This window comes from Salvelinus alpinus, chromosome 29, assembly GCF_045679555.1.
Source record: "Salvelinus alpinus chromosome 29, SLU_Salpinus.1, whole genome shotgun sequence".
Taxonomy (NCBI): domain Eukaryota; kingdom Metazoa; phylum Chordata; class Actinopteri; order Salmoniformes; family Salmonidae; genus Salvelinus; species Salvelinus alpinus.
In genome coordinates, this window is record NC_092114.1 from 36055099 (window position 1) to 36078133 (window position 23035).

The following is a 23035-nucleotide window of genomic DNA, read 5'->3' on the forward strand; positions in this document are numbered from 1 at the left end:
AGAGCCATACCAGGCAACCCAAAACCAACATAGAAACAGCAAACATAGACTGCCCACCCAAAACTCACGCCCTGACCATCACACACATACAAAACAACAGAAAACAGGTCAGGAACGTGACACTTAGACTGCTTCTCCAGTCGGGAGCCCATGTTATGGGTATGCTTGTCATCGGCAAGGACTAGGGAGTTTTTTAGGATAAAATGAAAAGAAATAGAGCTAAGCACAGGCAAAGTCCTTGAGGAAAACCTGGTTCCGTCTGATTCCAACAGACACATTCAGCAAGACAATAACCTAAAATGTATGGCCAAATATACACTGGAGTTACTTACCAAGATACATTGAATGTTCCTGAGTGGCCAAGATACAGTTTTGACTTAAAATCGTCTTGAGAATCTATGGCAAGACTTGAAAATGGCTGTCTAGCAATGATCAACAACCAACTTGACAGAGCTTGAGGATTTTTTTTATTGTAATGGGAAAATATTGTACAATCCAGGTTTGCAAAGCACTTGGAGACTTACCCAGAAAGACTCACAGCAGTAATCACTGCCAAAGGTGATTGTAACATGTATTGACTCAATACTTATCTAATCAAAACATATACATTTTATTTTCCATTCATTTATTTTTGATTTTATTTATTTTTTACTTTGACATTATCAGGTGAAAGGTATGATCCCTTATTGATGTCAATTGTTATATCCACATGAATTAGTGTAGATGAAGGGAAGGAGACAAGTTAAAGAGGGATTTTTAAGCCTTGAGACATGGATTATATGTGTCCCATTCAGAGGGTGAATGGGCAAAACAAAATATTTAAGTGCCTTGGAACGAGGTATGGTAGTAGGTGACAGGCACACAGGTGTTAGTGTGTCAAGAACTGCAACGCTGCTGCATTTTTCACACTCAACAGTTTCCCGTGTGTATCAAGAATGTTCCACCACCCAAAGGACATCCAGCCAACTTGCCAACTGTGGGAAGCATTGGAGTCAACATGGGTCAGCATCCCTGTGGAACACTTTTTGACACCTTTTAGAGTCCATACCCCGACAAAATGAGGTAGTTCTGAGGGCAAAAGGGGGTGCAACTCAATTTAGGAAGGTGTTCCTAATGTTTTGTACACCTGGATTCTCCTCTCAAAAAAATGAATGTCAAATTCCTTCCATATTGCTTGGTAACACTTTTTACTTTCTAATAAAACAGCTAATTTAGAAATAATAAATGGTGTGAAGGCTTTACTAAGCACTGTTAAACAACTATTTTCATGTTACATAATCACAATCATGTGTGTTTTGTCATAAACATATCACCTCAAAGGCTGACGAAAGTGCCTCAAGGATAACAAAATGACCAAAACCATGCCCATGTAAATATATCAAGTTTTATTTGTACTAACAGGTATTATGCAATATAAATACTTTGAAAATACAACTCCATCATCTAAAGTCCTAAAAGAATATCTGAGCACTTGCCATGAGCAAACATAGCTAGTCTTCGTGAAGCATTCTGAGAAATACATGTCCCTCTAAAGCACCAACCTTTTCTTTTTACAAAAGTCTACCGTTTTATAATTCTGACTTCAAATCATAAATTATATATATATATATTTTTTTACATACGACAATCGATCAAGGTGGATAACTATCATATACAATTCGATAAATAACGTAGTAATAACATCAGATTGGTACTGTTTAACATGGATGGCTTTCTTTCCTTGTGGGCAGCTAAAATAACTTTAAAACACTGCAGAAGCCATTTCTACGATAGAGATACCCAGTGATTCAGCAAAACACCAAAACAAAACACTGCATAAAGGAACTAAACACAGACAGTCCAAGACCGAACCCACAATCCTCCTCAATGAAGAGTAGTCATTTTCATGGAGTCAAACTGCACATCTACCTTCTAAGGGACATTTTCTGTTCTCAAACCTCAAAAGTGGGCTTCTGTTCAAGTTCACAACCATCGGTTGTGTCAATCCAACTATATGCATGAAGCACTGCAAATCTGTAAGTTACATAGTGCTTTTTTCCCCCATTCATTCTGGATTCCTTTTCAGTTCCAACTGGATCAGACGGCCTGGGACGTGGAATTATCTCAACAGAACACAATTTTCGGAGGTCTGAGAAACATGTTCCGCATCGTCGGTGTTCCCTAGCGATGGAATCTATTTCATTTTAACACGGAGAAGCCATTCTTTCAACGTTGGGATATCAACTTGAGTGGACATAAAGACTTAACGCAACAGAACTAAAATAGAACATGCATACTCCATCTAGGTGCTATTCAGAAGCTGTGATGTAGAGGTTAAAAAAAAGGTGGTTGAACTGTGAACTCCAGTGGGCGATCGAGATAAGACGAACAACCACCTATATAAACTATAACGTATGACATTTTTATAACTGTATTGTTTGGATTTTAATGTAGGCCTATAGGGAAGGTAGGACATGGGGAAATATTGAACAATATTTTTTGTTTTTAAATTTGTTTAATAAGATTAGTACAGATTTTCTCAGGGGACCCCACATAGGGCCCCGACCCCAAGTGTGGGAAACACTGTACTAACCTCTCTCTGCTTGCGTCCCCTGTTACTGGCCCAACAGTATAACCTCGAGGCTACCTGCCAACGTTTACGTGCATTTACCCTCCACTACATCCCAGGTCAGCAGAGTCTAGCATGCTTGTTGTTCATGTAAACATAGCTGGAGATGGCTGGTAAGTCACAAACAGATGCTTCATTATTGTTGCTTAAAGATGGAATAATACGTGGGGGAAACCGCGCCACTGTCCGCCCCACAGACCTTGTTATAGTTTTAGTTTTTTGGGAAGAAGCAGAGCCTGGGGAGCATCGCACAATGATGTCCAAGGGAAACCTTCTTAGCTGTTGTAATATCACAAACGGACGTGGCTGTTTCACCATTAAGGATTCCAGCTTTAAAGGTAGGTAGTAACTTTGCTTGTGTGAGCTGGCTGACCTGACCATTCCAAACCGTTTCCAAATACTACAAAAAAAGCGTCAAAAGCTCAAATAAACAGATGACTAAAACACTAACACACATTCACAGTAAATACACATACCAATCCGATTACTTCACCATTTTTCTAACAATTCTCTGGAGGGCTATAACATGAAAGTTTCAGTCTGCTTTTTTTATCTGACATGGATTTAAAGGGTTTAAAGGTTACATAAAACATCCTGTGGGATCCTGGGTTCCTGCCCTTTAACAACTGATTTAGGATCAGTTATCTAACCCAACCTGACCTCAATCATCACGAGCTCAACAACGGCACCATCTCTAGATCAGTAGACTTTCACCACAGAAACATCTAAGCCAGTGGAGGCTGCTGAGGGGAGGACGGCTCATAATAATGACTGGAACGGAGCGAACAGAATGGCACCAAACACATGGAAATCATGTATTTGATGCATTTGATACCATTTCACTTATACTGCTCCAGCCATTACCACGAACCAATCCGCCCCGATTAAGGTGCCACCAACCTCCTGTGATCTAAGCCCAGTGTGTGATGTAGCAGATGGTTCAGTGCATCGCTACTACCTTCCTGAGAAGTTCTGTCGCTCTGGATGCAGACGTGCCTTAGCCTTTCTGGGTCCGACGTATTGACGGTGCTTGTTGAGTTACAGTGCAGATGGTTGTGAGTTTACACTCCAGTTGGGGAAGAATTTCCACTCTGTCACGTCCACATGTTATGGTAGCTCCTTTAGTCTGGGTGGATTAGTTAGTTAGTTGTAAACAAACAGTGTCCCTTGAGACAATTGGGCCCCTAAAGTGAAGAGCTCCTGTAGTCATGGCTTGGTTCCTGTGAGAGACTGCAGGCCTTTCATCTTGCAACAGTGCATTTTGGGAAGTCGAGTTTTCATGTCCCCTTGCTGAGAGAGGCTGTTGAAGTAGCGGAACAGCCGATCACCTGCAGACAGAGACAAGGGGCAAAATGGAGTCAGACCACAGATCACACCAAGACACGTTTGTGTGTGTGTGCGTGTTGCTGAGTGTCAGTTGTCTTTCTATGAGTGTATTTGTGTGTGTGCAAGTATAACTCCGACTATGTGTTTCTGAATGTGCAAAAATGCCAGTTTGTGCGAGAGTGCGTGAGTTCATCTTTCGGTGTGTGTCAGTGTGTCCTCACGTCTCACGAGTGACAAAGGCAACAGAGGAAGAAGAAGAAAGTAAAGCGAACAGACAGGCAGGTAGAGAGTGTCCAGGAGGGCCTGCATGTGGTCATGATTGGCAGGATGTTGACATGCCATATGGAGACGCACGACTGTTTACCCCGAGGGGGACGTCAAGATGTTTTTATTTTTTGTTTTCCTGTCAGCTCCTCGTACCAAGCAGAGAAAGAGCCGTCTGACACAGACGCCCAAGTATCACTGCCTCGCCTTTAGTGTTTCAAACACTGATTTCTCTTTTGGATTCTCGGAGCTGGGAGCAGAAAGGAGTGGCGAGAGATTTTTTTAAAGGTCTAAATACCTTTAGTATTTTTTTATTGACAGGATAGCGGGAACGCAAAGAGAGAAAAACACATATAAAAGAAGCACATACAGTAAGGAGACAGATTCTATTTCTATGCATTGAATCCTATCCGATAACTGAAATCCAGATAGATAAATTGGGCCAGGGGGCATATAGGGGAACATTAACACTCAACCAGACTCTGGCACAGGTGACGAATTATAAGGGGTGAGAACGGTCAGAGCAAAACAAAACCCAAACAAGGAAAGTACCATACTTGTTTGGAGGCCTCTGTGGAGGAATGGACTTCATTTTCAAAATGTCCGTTGTACTGCAGTATCCCTGTAGAAACAAGAGACATGGCAACACTTTAGAATCCCAAGACCTTCACAACCAAAGAACTGAACCTAATAATACAACAGTCAGTTAAGGTACTGGTTCTATATTTCTAGGGCAATATTCCGTTTGGATGTCAGGGTAATATTGCCTTGGAGTGACATGCAGGGGAAAAAGTGACGGCTTTTCTGCTTGTTCTATTTTTTAGTCTCCCATTGAATTGTGGTCAAATTATAATATACGCCACTTAGCAGACACTTTTATCCAAAGCGACTTACAGTCATGCGTGCATACATTTTACGTATGGGTGGTCCCGGGAATCAAACCCACCATCTTAGCTTTGCAAGCACCATGCTCTACCAACTGAGCTACAGAGGATCAATGGTCATTGTGCTGGTGGCCAGGCATCTTATTAGCATGCACACACACACCAATTACATACCCATAACTGACATCTGATTAATAATGTATAAAACATTTCACAGGTCAGTGTCACAAGCAAATGTGTTTGTTCAAAGTTGAAGGACTGCCATCCAAGGACAAAATCATATACAAGGGCAGACATGCATGCAAACACACAAAAAAACACTTCGTAAAGAACTAATGGTTTTTCATCATTAGTGTGTGTGTGCAAATCTGTACTCGCACCAGTCCATTCAGCCTATACTTGCACAAATCCAATTATTTGGAATTTGGGGGAGTGAATGAGTATAGACCAAATCAGAATGTTTATAAACAAAGCTGTCTGGTAGTTCAACACCACTCTCTTGCCTCTATTTTTCTTGGTTGATAGCTAGCTAGATAGTTTGCTTCATTTATGAAGGAAATGCTAGCTAGCTAGCTGACCTACATTGCAGCTGACCTGCTACAGTATGTTACAGTTAGCGAGCCAGCTAGCTCTAATTGCAGTGTTTGATAGGTAGCTAACCTGTTCCATTCATGAAAATAGTGACAACTATCTCACACTATTTTACCTTATCCAATCTTTACACACCGGCACTGTGCAGTGGGGATGTATTATGCAAAAACAGTAGCTGGCTAGTTAGTTCATTGTGTTTTTCTTCCAGATTGTAATTGAACAGAATTAAGTCATATCGTGATAGCGTGGAAAGAATAGGAGTCAGTGTCAAGGGGCTGTGGGTCAGATTTGAATCGGCGCAGACACAGGTATACATGTGTGCTGGAAGCGGCGACGCCAACCGCTAGACCACCTCAGCCACAAAGTACAGGGCTCATTAGTACATCTGATGTGCTATTAAGATGGGGGGGTGGAGCTTCCTTCAAGGCAGTGGATGGCAACTTTCGTACCAAATCGTGGTGGTGTGCCTCCGACAGCCCTGACCCACCCCCTGGCAGCCTGGGAAGTAGCGCATAAATTACTGCAAATTAAATTGCCGGGCCTCTTTGATGTGCCCTTGGCCAGCGCTCCAGTGTCACATGTCAGGTGTACTCCTCTCGCTCTTTCTCCATGTCTGTATATCTCTCTCACTAGGTCACTCTTTCACTGCCTTTTCTTCCCTCTCTTTCCTCTCTCTCCTTCCCTGTACTTGCTTGCTGAGCTTTCCCCCGCTGTCACTCCAATTGTGTCAGGTCTCTCTGATGTCCTGGCCATGGAATTGACTGTGTGTGTGTGGACTTGCCACCTCTATCATTCTCTCGTTCTCTCTCTCAGACACACACACACACACACACACACACACACACACACACACACACACACACACACACACACACACACACACACACACACACACACACACACACACACACACACACACACACACACACACACACACACACACACACACACACACACACCCACCCTTATCCCCTTATCACTGTGTGCCCACTGCCCATCTGTGTCACTGTGATCCATGCATGCACATACTGACAGACACACACACAACCCAGGACCTACACACAGGTCAACACTAGACAGAGACCTATTCCTTGACTGGTACTATCACCGGCAGAAACATGTCCTTCTGTCGGCCTTGGTAAACATGTTTCCCCAAGCTATTAGCATTCATGCCAAAACACTCATAGAAAAAGAGAAAAGGTGGAGGACAAATATATATATATATATATATATATTTTTAAAGGTCACGTTATTAAATGTGACTCAAAGGGCTAAAGAGGACGATGATGATATCTACGACGACAAGCTGCAGGTTAGAGTTGCTACTCTCAAAATGACCTTAGTGTAAAGGACATGGTCAGTTTTGTGAATGTCTGTCTATCTTTCTCTCCCTCTCAGTGTGTCTGTGTACATGCTGAATTATGTAGGGCTGTGGTGAACAACACTCAATCTCTCCTTACCTTGTGGTTCAAGCCTGGGATCTACAAAGCCCCAGTGCTGGTAGAGAGCTGCCAGCTCGTGGGGGTTGTAGTTCTTCAACAGACCCAGGATGCCCATGTCCATCGGGGTGTCTCTGCTGTCCCCAGCAGTCGACTCCCTCTTCCCGTGGCCGAGGAGGGTGGTGGGTGCCTGGTACCCGCTGCTGCCCTGCGCCGCAACCATGTTTGTGACTGACCACAGGTCTTGACCTTTCAGGGCTGCAGGTGGATCCCGTGGATGGCTGTGGGGGTGTGGATGGGGCTGGGGGTGGAGGTGAGTTCTGTCTGGGGTAAGATGGGACGCGTGGTCGGTCCTGCCATGGTTCCTGGCGAGAATAAAGCCGAGGCCCTCTTGCGGAAGCATGCTTCCCTCGGCAGCCGTCCGATAATGTCCGGTTTTGGGGCTGCTTGTCGACTGCTGGGAGAAGCCTTGAATGTTGGTTGAGACGGTGGTGGTGGCGGCAGGAGCTTTGGGGTGGGCTTTCGTTTTAGATCGGACGCTCTTATTGGCCACCTCCTCCGTATGGGTTGGGCGGCTCGACTTCTTTTTTTGAGGTAGGAGTGACTTCCCACCACCAGGGGGAGACCTTGTGGAGGTACGCGACGCTGACACCATGGCCTGGCTGGTGTTGGGCTGGGAAGTAGCAGTTGTACTGCTTGTGTATGTCTTTGGCCTCTTGGTACCTCCACCTGACGGTTGTGTGGCGGTGGAACCTGGGGCTTGTGTGCGCTGGGCCCGGGGGACTGAGAGTGCCGGGCAGTCTTTGCCCTCCAGAAAGGGCGGGGGCCCCGTGCGCCGTCCAGCAGCCTTGGGGCCCTTGAAGCCGGTGACGTAGGGGGCCCACTTGGGGGCCAGGGAGCTGCCACTGTCCACCCTGTGGGCCACACGCTGGTGGATCCACAGCACCTCCAGGTAATGGGTTGTGTGGGCGCAGAACGGACACTGGTGTCTGACCAGCTTACCCTCAGACGCTGCTGCCACAGGGTTCACACCGCCATCCTCCTCCTGGCCCTCGGGCAGGGCAGACAGGTTGAGGAGGCTGGCGTAGATGATGGCATCCTGAGAGGATTGCCCTTTGACTTTTAGGCTCCTCGACTTCTCAGACTGGCAGCTCGATGCCGCCCTCTCCTGGCCAGGAGGACAGATGTAGGGATTTGTATAGGGCTGGCTGAGCAGTGTGCTCTTCAGCCGGAGATATTCCACATAACCTGAGGCTTTGGGAGCGCCGTGGCTCGGGTCTTCCATAATAGCTCCCAGTATGTGATTATGTGCATCCCTGACGTCCTTGTGCATGTGGGATGTGAAGGAAGAGGGGTCCCTGGTGCGGAAGTCACAGTGCTCGCAGAAGTATGGCTTGGTATCTGTGGATTGCAGAGTACAGTTAGACTAAGCTCATATTGAAAAACAGACATTTTAAGAAAATGAGCTTCAGCAAAGTATGAAGATTTAATAAGCGCTAACATGATTTAACAAACACGTGGATGAGAAAGGAGGACATTGTCATGCTACTCTCCATAAGTCATTTTTCAGTCATTTACCCTAACAACTAAACTATTTACCATATATGCTAAATTTAACTGTTTTCACATCCAACATACCTTTTAAGGTTTAAGAAAGTCATACAGAATATTCCAGAAAACACTAATAAACAAATGTCAAGCTATATGAATGGTACAGAAAGGGTTATGCCTCATTTAGCAAAGTACCAGATGTAAAGGCCTTTCATATTTCTTTATGTAGGGTGAAGGGTGCAATGGGCAATCCATGCCACAGGATGGTGCCATAACACCATTTAATTTGCAGTGGCAACCTAAAGGCAACTGCTAAACACACCCTTTACCTGTATGAGTACTGCTCCATGGCAACTGAAGACCAGCTTTTAACTGGAAAACTGAACTAAAAGTGCTACAGAATTCATAATTATATCTATCTTGTTTGCTTGTCAATGTCATGAGTGCAATTTCAAACATTAAAAGCCTATTACAAACTTCTGAGTTGCTCGATATGGGCATATTTACCATGTACTTACGGTTCTTGGTTAATACTGTTATCAAGAGGACTCGGAAGGGAAACATTTATTATCCTATCAGTTTAACAGTCAAAGCAGCATCACTTTTCAGACTGTCTCCAATAATCAGTTGATGTACATGAATACAGACATTTTAACCATAACATAAGAACAGGTCTCCGTTTGACATACTGCTCAATCTGCAGTCTACTATGCTAATAAGTATGCTACATACTTCAGCAGCTCGGGAGAGACGTGCCCACATACACAGAGGCGTTTAGTTATGCTAAGATGTGTAAATTGATGAATCAATACATGAGGTGAGGTCTCCCTTTTACCATGTGAAAATAGATTGACCATAACTCAGGACTGAGTAGCAATAGAAACCAAAACAAACATGACTGAATCACTCTGAAAACTATGATTTACATCAAAGAATATAGTATGGGAATGGAATTTGGTATGGTAATGTCTGAACTTTGGGGGGGATATTTTCATTGTTATTGCTGTAGTAGTAAGCAAAATGTTCCCTTTTCAATCAGGATTTTAAGTGTGAATACGACCAAGATGCCTTTTGTCATGTCATTTAAAGAAAATCTAATTCTTGTTGCTAATCTAGGTGTTTTTTTGTCTTACCTTCATAGGTTGTGTTCTTGATACTATTCCTCTTTATGGACGAGGAAGATAGAGAATCTTCTTGTCTTGGTGTGCTGGGCTGACTGGCAGAGTTTGATTTAGTGCCTTGCTTGCTGGACTGATGACCATCTTTCACCTTCTTTTTCTGCAATATCCCAAACGTCTCTGCGCTGAGCCCATTCAATAAGGTGCGGCTATTTCTACTGTCACGCTGCTGGAGGGAGATCCCACCGCTGCCACCATTAATGACAACATCCTGGGCTCCTTTCTTCTTCTTGCTTTGGGAGGAGTCCAGCTGCCTCTTCCGCTTCTCCTGTTTCAGAGGCACATACTCGCCCTTCTCCCGGGCAAACGCCACCTCGGCATCCACCAGCCTCTCTTCCCAGCCGAGGCTTTTATCTGTCACCTCCACCACACACCCTCTGGTGACCAACTGCCAGGCATGGTAACTGCATACCGGGTCCAGCTCGGGGATCCGTCTTCCAAGACTCCCCTCCATAGCTGCCTCTCCAGCCCCGGTTGCCCTGAGGTTAAGGCATTCCAGGAAGCGCCTCTTGGCGGCAGGTGACGAAGAGCTGTTGTCGGGGTCTTGCTGCGGCGGCTTGCTGGGGGCGTGGCTCTGCTTGTGGACCCTCTCGTGCAGCCGGAGGGCCTTGCGGTCGTAGAAGAAGTTGCCGCAGCCGGCACACAGCTCGTAGAGACAGTCATCGTTCACCAGGGACGCCGGCTCCCGGGGGACCCCGTTGAGGGTGGTCTGAGACTCGCTGCTGTCGCCACTCCCACCCCGCAGCTGACTCTTGGCCCGATGAATCCGCATGTGGCTCTGGAGGAACCAGGCCTGGCGGAAGCGTCGGCCGCAGATGCGGCAACCGTGGTCCAGGAGGCCGCGGTGCTTCTTCATGTGGGCCTTGAGGAGCAGGGCCTGGGGGAAGACCTGGCTGCAAGAGCCGCAGGGAAAGGAACCCGCACCGTCCCCATTGTCCACCCAGAAGGTCCCTCCCGGAAGTGAGTCGCCCTCAGTCGTGGTTTGCGGCTCGTCCTCCTTGCCGTCATCCTGGACGACTGCTTCTTCGCCTTTCTTCTTGGAGCTTTTATTTTTCGTCTTGCCGTTGACTTTGTGCTTCTTAGCCGAGGTGCCATTGGCGATGTTGTCAGCGGGACTATCCAGTTTCTTAGGGTCCCCCCGTGTTTGTCCTTGCTCCCCAACCCCCTCCTCACCGTCCAACTTGCCCAGGCTCCGGCTGAGCAGGCCCAGCTTGTGGCTGCGGATGTGGGCTTTCAGGCCGCCCTTCTGAGCAGCCCGGTGTTCACAGTAGGGACACTTGTAGGGCTTCTCCCCAGTGTGCCTGCGCATGTGCTGGGACAGCGAGCTCAGGAGAGGGAAGCTCCGTCCACAGAGGCCACAGGTGTGGCCAGAGGCCGTCGCCTCGTCCTCCACCTGGTCACTCTTGACAGCGTCGGCCTTGCTTTGGACCGCCTGCTCCTGCTTCGGCTCCACCTCCATTTCCGGCCGCAGGGCTGTGGTAGCTCAAGTGTCTGTTGATCCCTGATGAAGAAAACTGACCCGTGCGTTCCAAAGTCATAAGGTTCTCATAGTGATTGCGATGGGGGACATGTTTGTAGATGTTGCTTTACTTCTGTTGTTGGAGGGATTGTCTTTAACCGTCATTAAGACTGGAGAGATGATCATTGAAAAACACCTGAAAACACAACAAGAAAAAACGATTAGAAAACATTTAGAATCTAATAATAGGTTATATGATAATCACACAACCAATGCAGTAACTGACATCTGGTGGGCTATATTTTCAACCCAGAGACAGAAAGAACCCAGTTGGCACAGTCACCAGGAGGTCAAATAGAGAGGAAATGCTATCATGCCGCAGTCATCAACAACAAAGGACCTTTGTCTAAAAGACGAGCCTCTCTAGAATGATGGTTGCTAATAAATAGAAAATACACATCCCGTTCCCTGGTACGCTCAGTTAATAAAATCATTTTTACCACACCCTAAACACAGTTTGCAATCATTTGAAAAAGCTTCTCCCACTGGGCCCCAGTGCAATGTGTTTAAGTATGAGCATTATTACTCAAAATCCTACTTTCTACATAGTCCGTTTCTCACTGTGTATGTTTCACTGTCACAATGTAAGAGGGTGTTACGTCTGTGCATATTTCAGTTTTATAAATGTAACAGTGTGTGTAAGAAAGAGGAGAAGAATAAGAAAGTAAGAAAGAGGAGAGAATTTGCATGACACTGATTTTGGAATGGCTATTGTCCCGAACAGGATGATTGACGGTTGTCCTTAAAGGAAGCTTATACTGAAAGTATGTGTGTGTGTGTGTGTGTGCCCTCGTGTCCTCTGTTCCCCATGCCTTAATTGAGTGTGTTTAGTGAAGCATGAAGAGGTGCATTCAGTCCTGACCAGTCAGGATGAGGCCTCAGGGCCAGTCCATTCCAAACCCCATCAATACGCCATTATCAACAAACTACATTTATTTCTCTCCATCTCATACACACACACACACACACACAGTCACACACACTCACACACGCAGACTGAGACTCACACACACATACACACGCACTCACACAATCCCAATACTGACAGTGAATGCCAAGGTCACATTGAGAGTGTTAGTAATATGAAGGGAAATGACTAAATGTGCCATCATCAACAAGCAGTAGTTAACCTCACTCCTACAAGACACCCTGAGAGAAAAGCAAAGATAGAAAATAATGAAAAGGGGCAGGTAGCGTCAGTATAATCACGAGAATATATGATAAACCTGTTTTCGTAATCAACCTCCAGCACAATAGATACCCTAAAGTAAAATAAAACAAAATGTGTTCCTATATCAAACATCTTCAGAAAAATCATTATTCATGTCTAAGATAAGTATTTATCTTTGTGAAGGGGCATCGGTTCCAAGCTGTTTTTTTATTTTTGTGGATGATATACACACATTCATTACAGCCAAGTAATTGTGGTTTCCAGACCACAGCAGAAGATGTTGGTTTCCTTCTCGAAAACTACAACAGTCAGAAAAGTGCCCAGGCTCTCTTATAGCCAACGCAGGGCAGGCAGCCAGCCGCGGGAAAGAAACATCATTGTGTCAGCTGCACCAGAACTGTCACATTTCCTCACGTCTCGCTCTCCACCTATCACCAGGGGGTCCTTGGGGTCCTACGGTGGCCATTGTTGGACAATAGGCACAGCGCCCTACACATCAGCGCCCTGCAAAAGATGTCTGGGGGTGGGAGGGCAGTGGAGTTGGGGGGGGACAATGACAAAAGAGACCTATCTATTCTCAGCCGTGTGTGTCTCAGCATGTGTGTGTGTGTGCGCGCCACTTTAGGCTTTTCGCTGTGCGTGCTCTACCAGCGAAATAGAGAAGAAACTGGCATGGGCTCCAGAATGGGAGTTGAGTTAGACGAGTGTGGCGGCAGGTGTTAAGAGGGCAGACGCTGACGGATTAGTGCACGTGCCGAGTGGCACAGTGTCTCTGGGTGGGGGGGACAGGGAGGGGGGTGGTTAGTGGTAATTAAGAGGTTAAGTTGAAGGCCGGGTGATGAGGGGTTAACACAATAGGGGGATGGTGGGATGATGTCAGAGCGAAAGGAGGCAACAGATGGTAGTGGAGGCCATCAGTCCTGTGTGTGTGTGTGTGTGTGTTCTTCTACCCTTGTGGCGACCTAAAATCCCCAAAAGTCCACACAAGTATAGTAAAACAAGAAGAATTCTCCCTCATCGGGACATTTCCCACATCCCCATGAGGACAAAGGCTATTTTAAGCTTAGGGTTTAGGGTTAGGTTTACAATTAGGGTTAGAATTATGGCTAGGGTAAGGGGTTAGGTTTAAGGTTACGGGTTAGGTGTTGGAGAAAATAGGATTTTGAATGGAAATACATTTAGGTCCCCACGAGGATAAAAGAACATAACGAGTGTGTGTATGTAGTATTTCCAACTAGGCACTCTTGAGGGAATTGTTAGGTCTTGGGTCTTAAAAATCCATATAGCAACCTTGACTAGCCTAATTGCTTCATCTTTTTTGAAACTCTCAAATTCAATTCGGCATAGTGCTCCCATCATTTTGGACCAATGAGAACAAGCTACAAAAATGTAAGACAGACATCTAGACATACTTAGAAACTAAACAACTCCACCAAACCTTCCTGAATAGAACACACACACACACTCAAACACCCACACACACACAAAACAAAAAGAGGCTTTCTTTGAGGGGGTTAAAACACATGCTGTGTCATTTAGTGGAGCGAGAAGGCGTCTGACAGAGTGTGTTGTGTGTTCCGACCTCTCTAACCTCTGGCTGTTCCTTTATTAGTCACTGTTCGTATGAATCTCTGTGTTCTTCAAAAGCCCAAACTAAACAGAAATGGGCCTAATACAGAAGACCATGATCTTGAATGATCATTGATTTGTGCAATAGACAACATGCCAATAGAAACTAAGGGCAAAAAGTACAATCTGCAGTATTTACAATTCAAAACAAATGTAAGTGTGCCTCTAAAGATCTATTAACTCTATGTTGAACCTTTCAAAGAGGTAAGTTCTATTGAAGATGAGAGGGGCAGTGTTCCCTCAATTGGTCTACATGAGGAAGGCAATATAGGCTAGGGGTTTCCAACACTGTCCCTGGAGAGCTACCATCCTGTAGGTTTTCACTCCAACCCTAATCTTGCACACCTGATTCTAATGATTAGCTGGTTGATAACCTGAAATCAGGTCAGTTACAACTGGGGTTGGAGCAAAAACCTACAGCAAGGTAGTTATCTAGGAACAGGGTTGGAGAACCCTGATATAGGCTATAGCTTAGCTAGATAACACATTCAATAAAAAAATACTGGAAGTGTGATGCTTTAGACACACACACACACACACACACACACACACACACACACACACACACACACACACACACACACACACACACACACACACACACACCAACAAAAAACAGGATAAACCGATGGAGGATACACACACAGGCGCAGATAGCCAAACATGTTGCTCTGGGCTGAATTTGTTCTTTACAGACCCTCTCTCCCTCTCTCTTTTCTCCCCCTCTTTTCTTTGACAGATGAATAGCCATGTCCAGTCAGCTGTACTCACGTCCAAACCAGCTCAGCACAAACTCCCCATGGCCAGGGCTCTGCTGCTGAGCTAAGAGCCTGTGTGTGTGTGTGTGTGTGTTTGTGTGGTGAGTGAGAGAAAGAGAGCGACAGTAAGCGAATACATGTATGTGTGTGGCTGTGTGCACGCACCAGTGCACCCATGTCTGAGTATGTGAGTACGTGATGAAGTCATCCACATATGCTCTCTCGACCAACCGCAAACTGTGCCAACACAGCCACTAGTGCTAGCATGTGACAGTTCCTATGCTAATGTTATGCTATACAGTGTGCTTCGGTCAGTGATCCAAATTAGTGTTTTGCCCAATCCCAAATCAACCTCTAGCCCCCAACTCCAGGGTTTCCCAAACTCGGTCCTCGGGAACCCCACGGGGTGCACGTTCTGTTTTTTGCCCTAACACTACACAGCTGATTCAAATAATCAACTAATCATCAACCTTTGATCATTTGAATCAGCTGTGTAGTGCTAGGGCAAAAACCAAAATGCATCCCTTGGGGCACTGAGGAGAGTTTGGGAAACTCTGCCCTACTCCCTCCTAGATCTGTAAGGATTGGATAGGCGTACACAATGAGGTGAACATTACTGTGAGTTTATCAAAGGGCAAGGTGCAGTTATTGTGATATTGCTTACTCCTATCTAATTGTTTTGTTTCATGGAGGGTCGGGGTCCATTTGGGATTGGGTGAATGCATCCCAGTGTTAGAATCTGTTTATTTCACCGTTATTTAACCAGGTAGGCCAGTTGAGAACAAGTTCTCATTTACAACTGCCACCTGGCCAAGATAAAGAAAAGCAGTGTGACAATAAACAACAACACAGAGTTACACATGGGATAAACAAAAGTACAGTCAATAACACAATAGAAAAATATATATACAGTGTGTGCAAATGGAGTAAGGAGGTAAGGCAATAAATAGGCCATAGTGGCGAAGTAATTACAATTTAGCAGATTAACATGGAGTGATAGATGCACAGATGATGATGTGCAAGTAGAAAACAACAACAAAAAAGTAAATAAAAACAATATGGGGATGAGGTAGGTAGTTGGATGGGCTATGTACAGATGGGCTGTGTACAGCTGCAGCGATCGGTAAGCTGCTCAGACAGCTGATGCTTAAAGTTAGTGAGGGAGATATAAGCCTACCCCGGCCAAACCTGGACGATGCTGGGCCAATTGTGCGCCGCCCTATGGGACTCCCAATCATGGCCGGATGTGATGCAGCCTGGATTCAACCCAGGGACTGCAGTGACGCCTCTTGCACTGAGATACAGTGTCTTAGACTGCTGCGCCTCTCGGGAGCCCAAGGTTTCACCTTGATTGTTTTGTAGGTGGAAGGTATAAAATAGCAGACAAAACAGGAGACAAGACAACTTAAAATACAACAGAGAGCGATAGTAAATTAAGCAACAGAGATAGGCTGGGGGATGCCTCCACTTTGATAACAAAGGGAGCCTCTTTGGTCCCAAAGTGCCCCTGTTTTGTCTACAGAAGCGACGACGGTGACAGACGTCTGTTGCGGTTAGGTCACAGTGTAGAGGCCGTTTAAATTAGGCTTTGTTTACCAGGCCGTACTGCAGCTCGAACGTCCGCCACACTGACTAATCCACATTCCTGGAGACCCACTGTGTGAAGACGTGTCAGAAACACTGTGTTATAGATGTATACAAAACACAGACTCACTGTGTGTAGACGTGCAAGAGAAACAGACTCACTGTGTGTAGACGTGCAAGAGACACAGACTCCCTGTGTGTAGACGTGCAAGAGACACAAACTCCCTGTGTGTAGACGTGCAAGAGACACAGACTCCCTCCCTGTGTGTAGACGTGCAAGAGACACAAACTCCCTGTGTGTAGACGTGCAAGAGACACAAACTCCCTGTGTGTAGACGTGCAAGAGACACAGACTCCCTGTGTGTAGACGTGCAAGAGACACGGACTCCCTGTGTGTAGACGTGCAAGAGACACAGACTCACTGTGTGTAGACGTGCAAGAGACACAGACTCACTGTGTGTAGACGTGCAAGAGACACGGACTCCCTGTGTGTAGACGTGCAAGAGACACAGACTCACTGTGTGTAGACGTGCAAGAGACACAGACTCACTGTGTGTAGACGTGCAAGAGACACAGACTCACTGTGTGTAGACGTGCAAGAGACACGGACTCCCTGTGTGTAGACGTGCAAGAGACACAGACTCACTGTGTGTAGACGTGCAAGAGACACAGACTCACTGTGTGCAAGAAAATATTGTGTGGAAACATGTCAGAAACACATGTATGAAACATGTCAGAAACACATGTATGAAACATGTCAGAAACACATGTATGAAACATGTCAGAAACACATGTATGAAACATGTCAGAAACACATGTATGAAACACTGTTTAAAGATGTGTCAGAACAGTGTGTAGATATGTTACACACATTGTCTAAAATCCTGCTTAATGACATGTATAAACACTGTCATGGATAGATACAGTACGTAAGAAATATTGGATATAGGTGTGTCAGAAAACACGGTAGATGTGTCTCAAACACTGTGTAAACGGGTAAGAAACACTTGGTACATTTGCACGAAAAACAGTGCAGTTGTGTAAGAAACGCTGTATATAGATGTGTTACGTCAATTCACTTTGTATGGATGTGTTCCACACGATGGGGGTGTTACAAATACTGTTTATAGATGTCAATCAGCTAAACAGACATATGAGGAAGGATGTCTCGTCACCATTCCCATAACACCACTCTCCCAAATCCACAAAAAAAAGATCTAGTAATATATCCCACAAAAAAGATCTAGTAATATATCCCACAAAAAAGCAAAAAGGTGAAAGTAATTGTTAAAATAAGAGTAAGACATAGGATGAAGTCTCATGTTCATGCTTTGTTTAAGCATTCAGTTATGGCATAAGAGGTGCCAAATGTGCACTCGTGCAAACACACAGCATGTCTGGCCCTTAAGGCTTCCGGCAGCTGGTGTGGCTATGCTGCTGCTGCTGCCGCCGCGTGCGTGCGTGCGTGCGTGCGTGCGTGCGTGCGTGCGCGTGTGCGTGTGCGTGTGTGTGTGTGTGTGTGCGCATTTTGGAGGGAAAGAAAGCAAACACACATCACACTCCCATCGCCCTCCTTGTTCAACTCTCCCTCCCTGTTACACAACAAATACACAGGGACTACCCTTGATAGCATGTGATGAGCTGCTCAATGAGCTTCCTTTTAACATCCCAGGCCTGCTACACCGCTGCAATGTGCTGGAGGTAAACCAGGGAGGGATCTTGAGCACGGAAATTGAAGGAATGAAGAAAACACATGCAAAACGCACATTTCATTTTTTAAATTTAATTAGGCAAACCAGTTAAGAACAAATTCTTATTTACAATGACAACCTACCGAAAGGCAAAAGGCCTCCTGCGGGGACGGGGGCTGGGATTAAAACGTTTAATATAGGACAAAACACCCACCAGGACAAGAGACACCACAACACTACAGAAAGAGAGACCTAAGACAACAACATAGCATGGCAGCAACACATGACAACACAGCATGGTAGCAACCCCACATGACAACAACATGGTAGCAACACAACATGGCACAAACATTTTATTTATTGTACCCGGTAATTGACTGAGAACACATTCTCATTTACAGCAACGACCTGGGGAATAGTTACATGTGAGAGGGATGAATGAGCCAATTATAAATTGGGGATGATTAGGTGACTGCGATAGTATGAGGGACAGATTAGGAATTTAGCCAGGACACCAGGGTTAACACCCCTACTCTTACAATAAGTGCCATGGGATCTTTCGTGTCCACAGAGTCAGGACACCTGTTTAAAATTTTAAATGACAGCACCCTACAGAGGGCAGTATCCCCAATCACTACCCTGGGGTATTGGGATATTTTTTTAGACCAGAGGAAAGGGTGCCTCCTACTGGCCCTCCAACACCACTTCCAGGAGCATCTGGGCTCCCATCCAGGACTAAACCTGCTTAGCTTCAAAAGCAAGCCAGCAGTGGAATGCAGGGTGGTATTCTGCTGGCAAGCAGCAGCACAAAGGCAAGAAGATAGAGACAACAATACATCACGCGAAGCAGCCACGACTGTCAGTAAGAGTGTCCATCATTGAATCTTTGAATGACGAAATGGAGATAAAACTGTCCAGTTTGAGTGTTTTTTGCAGCTCGTTCCTGTCACTAGCTGCAGCAAACTGAAAAGAGGAGTGAACCAGGCATGTGTGTGCTTTGGGGACCTTTAACAGAATGTGCCTGGCAGAACGGGTGTTGTATGTGGAGGATGAGGGCTGCAGTAGGTATCTCAGATAGGGGGGAGTGAGGCCTAGGAGGGTTTTATAAATTAGCATCAACCAGTGGGTCTTGTGTCCAGTATACAGAGATTACCAGTTTACAGAGGAGTACAGAGTGCAGTAAGGAGCATTGGTGGCAAATCTAGCCCTCGAGAGCACCCATACCTGCCGATCTATAAATTATGTCTCCGTAATCTAGCATGGGTAGGACGGTCATCTGAATCAAAGTTAGTTTGGTAGCTTAGGTGAAAGAAGAGCGATTACGATAGAGGAAACCAAGTCAAGATTTAACCTTAGCCTGGAGCTTTGATATGTGTTGAGAGAAGGACATTGTACTGTCTAGCCATACTCCTAAGTAATTGGCTTATAACAGTTACGATCAGCTTGATCTCTCTCCCTTTAAATAAAGGACGTACCGTGGCTGCCTTCCAAGCAATGGGAACCTCCCCAGAGAGGAGAGACAGGTTAGAAAGGTCAGAGATAGGCTTGGCGATGATAGGGGCTGCAAGAAGTTTTGGGGGGTCAAGTTTAAGGAGCTTCTTTAGCCCCACAGACTCAGTGACCGCCTGCAGGGAGAAACTTTGTAGCGGGGCAGGGGGAAAAGGGGCTAGTCGCATTAGAAAGCGTAGGATATGAGGACATACAGTGCATTCGGAAAGTATTCAGACTAGGGATGCACAATATATCAGTGAACATATCGGAATCGGACGATATTAGGGAAAAATGCAAACATCGGTATCGGCCCGATGTCTAGTATAACGGCGATGTTAAAAACAGATGTCAAAGCTGCCGTGCATACCTACATAACGTAGGCACATGATGTAATGACGCCACGTAAAATGTTGCGCTACACGTGCAACACAGCATTCCTAACCTAGCCCACAATGCCTGCTGTGTGGATCGAGCAGTCATTTGAAAGAGAAAGAACATTTCAGCAAGACAACTCAAAGGCAAAATCCATTAAAGCCAAGATAATGGAACTCATTGTCCTTGACAATCAACCGTTCTCTGTCATGGGTGATGTTGGCTTTCGCCGACTGGTCGAGCACCGGTACACACTACCAAATGCGCTATGTTTCAGATGTTCCCCTAACGGAGTTACACAGTAACAGCGTCACAGCTCTTAGCTTCACGACATGCATACTATGGAACGCCGTTTGGGCCTTTGCATGTAAAAAAAGATGCAGTAGCACTGTCAAAGCTGTACAAAAAAGTCTGCAAACAAGCAAACACCGCCCACGAACGATGTGATTACAATACAGCATTGGTAATAAAGCATTATTGGTTCGACTGCAACTTCTGGGGTAGCTAGCTTTAGCTTGGTCCCTAGCTAGCACCAATACAACCAGCCTGAAAACAATGACCAGTAGAAACTGCAGTCATTTTCATTATTCTTAGCAATGATTTAGGAATCCTTGTGAGTAAGTATTAGCTAGGTTGCCACTTGTTGTTCGCCTACTGAAATTGAAGTTCAGTTCATGAAAATAAATAGCTAGCCAGCTACTTAACCCTGTTGCCCAAAGCTAATGTTATAAGCAGCCAGCTAGCTTCATCTGGTTAGTGAGGCTCGACCGGACCGGGTTATGTGTTGTGAAGCTAGCCACAATAAGGATTAGGCACAATAGTGGAATTTGCGGATGGCCTTCAAAATAAAAGTATGTCATTGACAGTGATGCAAATGAGTGATAGAGTAATCAATGTGTAATAACTAAGTAAAAAATGTATGAATGCGTTAAATTATTATGTGACGTGCAGTCATATTCAGATCCTGATTGGTCAACAAGCTTATTTGACACGTCAAAAAGTGTTATTTGACGTGTATCTTTTTTGACGCGCAAAGACCCAAACGGCGTTCCATAGAAATCCTGGTTGAGAATGAAACGACTGAAGAAATGAACAACAAAACAGCACAGCAAGTAAATGAAAGAAGTAGGTTTTGATGATGTTTTACTGGTAATGTGGACATACAGTGGGGAGAACAAGTATTTGATACACTGCTGATTTTGCAGGTTTTCCTACTTACAAAGCATGTAGAGGTCTGTAATTTTTATCATAGGTACACTTCAACTGTGAGAGACGGAATCTAAAACAAAAATCCAGAAAATCACATTGTATGATTTTTAAGTAATTAATTTGCATTTTGAATTTACCACAGGTGAATTACAATCAAATTGTAGAAACATCTCAACATTCCATAGCAATGGAAACATCATGCACCTGAGCTCAATTTTAAGTCTCATAGCAAAGAGTCTGAATACTTATGGAAATAAAGTATTTCTGTTTCTATTTTTACTACATTTCCAAAGATTTCTAAAAACCTGTTTTCTCTACATTGTATTTTGTTATTTTACTAGGATCCCCATTAGCTGTTGCAAAAGCAGCAGCTACTCTTCCTGGGGTCCACATGAAACATGACATAATACAGAACATTAATAGACAAGAACAGCTCAGGGACAGAACTACATACATGTTTTAATGGGATACGGTGTGTAGATTGAATCCATTTTAGAACAAGGCTGTAACATAACAAAATGTGGGAAAACGAAAGGGGTCTGAATACTTTCCAAACGCATTGTATAGCTCCCCTACGTGAGTTTAAGGCACGATTTGGAGCAATTCCAGAATGTTGTGTATATGAGGTGGCGCTTCTTCTATTTTCCTGGTGCACCTGACAGCGGAGCACAGACCTCTCTCTCCATCTCTGCAGCCTGGATTGGTTGGTGTGGGGGACACAGGAGTATAATCTGGTGGCATTAACTTGCTCTCTAAAAAAAGCACTCTCGACAGGGATTAGATTATCATGGTAAAGTCAGCTCAGACTCTCTCTCTCTCCATCCAACCCTCTGTCTGTTGCTCTGTCAAACGCAGTGTAAAAAATAATCTGGAACGATACAAGGGTTAAATATCAAAATGAGAGCGTCTAAAGAAATACAGTCAACATGTCCAATACATATGATCCATCTCATCCAAGTCCATCTCATTTCACAGACAGCACATCTTTCACATTTAATTAGTGGCAGCCTGGCAGGCTAATGTTTAGTAGATCAAACGATGATAGTGTCATTACACAGAGATTACAATACGTATCAATTTGCTGATTGTATACCCTTAGTAGAACAAGTGTCAATTTGCTGATTGATACAATTGTAGGTGAAATTTGTGGAATTTGATGATGAAATGATGCTAAACATGGTGATAATCCTAGTATCGTATAGCCTGGCAATAAGCACAATATTTCCAGATGCATCTCCGTCATAGAAAGAGTAGAGTAAGGAAAGCTTATATAATTATGAAATGAAAGGCATGCAGTCTAAAGCCGGTAAAACGTATCGCCTAAGGCTGTGTAGGCTACATCTGAGCTATCACTCTTATGTAACTTTATCCAGGAAGTAACTACCCACAAAGACAACAGATTAACATCCAATTTTGGTTGGCATTGGATTGAGTTGTCAACAAATGTGAATTCAACTTGAAATAAACCAAACCATGAAATCCTATTGTTGATATGTAGGACAGGATTCTTTCAAATAGGATAAAAGGCCATATCTGAATTATTTTTTACAGACAAATTCCCCCTTAAAAACAATTATATCACCACCCAGTCTATCACCACCTTTCACAGCAAACATTATTTAGTCAGTAGTTAGACTGTTTTTAACAAGTAATTAGGCCTATCATTAAATTATTTGCAGTCTATCAATCACTAAATAAAACCGATAGTTTGTAGAAAAAATAAGGAAGGGAAGCACTGCTAGGTTACACAATGGTAGGCATTTTTGTAAA

The 23035-nt window shown here is 44.7% G+C and overlaps 1 protein-coding gene across 2 annotated transcripts in view; it reads right to left on the bottom strand.

The window, feature by feature from the left end:
* Positions 1–1370: 1370 nt before the first annotated feature.
* The window catches only part of LOC139558598 (zinc finger protein 516-like), a 34886-nt gene continuing 13221 nt past the window's right edge, over positions 1371–23035 (bottom strand). For both annotated transcript variants that reach the window (XM_071373827.1, XM_071373826.1), the window contains exons 2-5: positions 9797–11496; positions 7134–8513; positions 4756–4820; positions 1371–3936 (exon numbers count right to left, since the gene is read on the bottom strand). In XM_071373827.1, coding sequence (XP_071229928.1) covers positions 3886–3936; positions 4756–4820; positions 7134–8513; positions 9797–11300 — 3000 coding nt within the window. In that variant the 5' untranslated portion in view covers positions 11301–11496 and the 3' untranslated portion in view covers positions 1371–3885. The remainder of the gene's footprint in view (positions 3937–4755; positions 4821–7133; positions 8514–9796; positions 11497–23035) is intronic.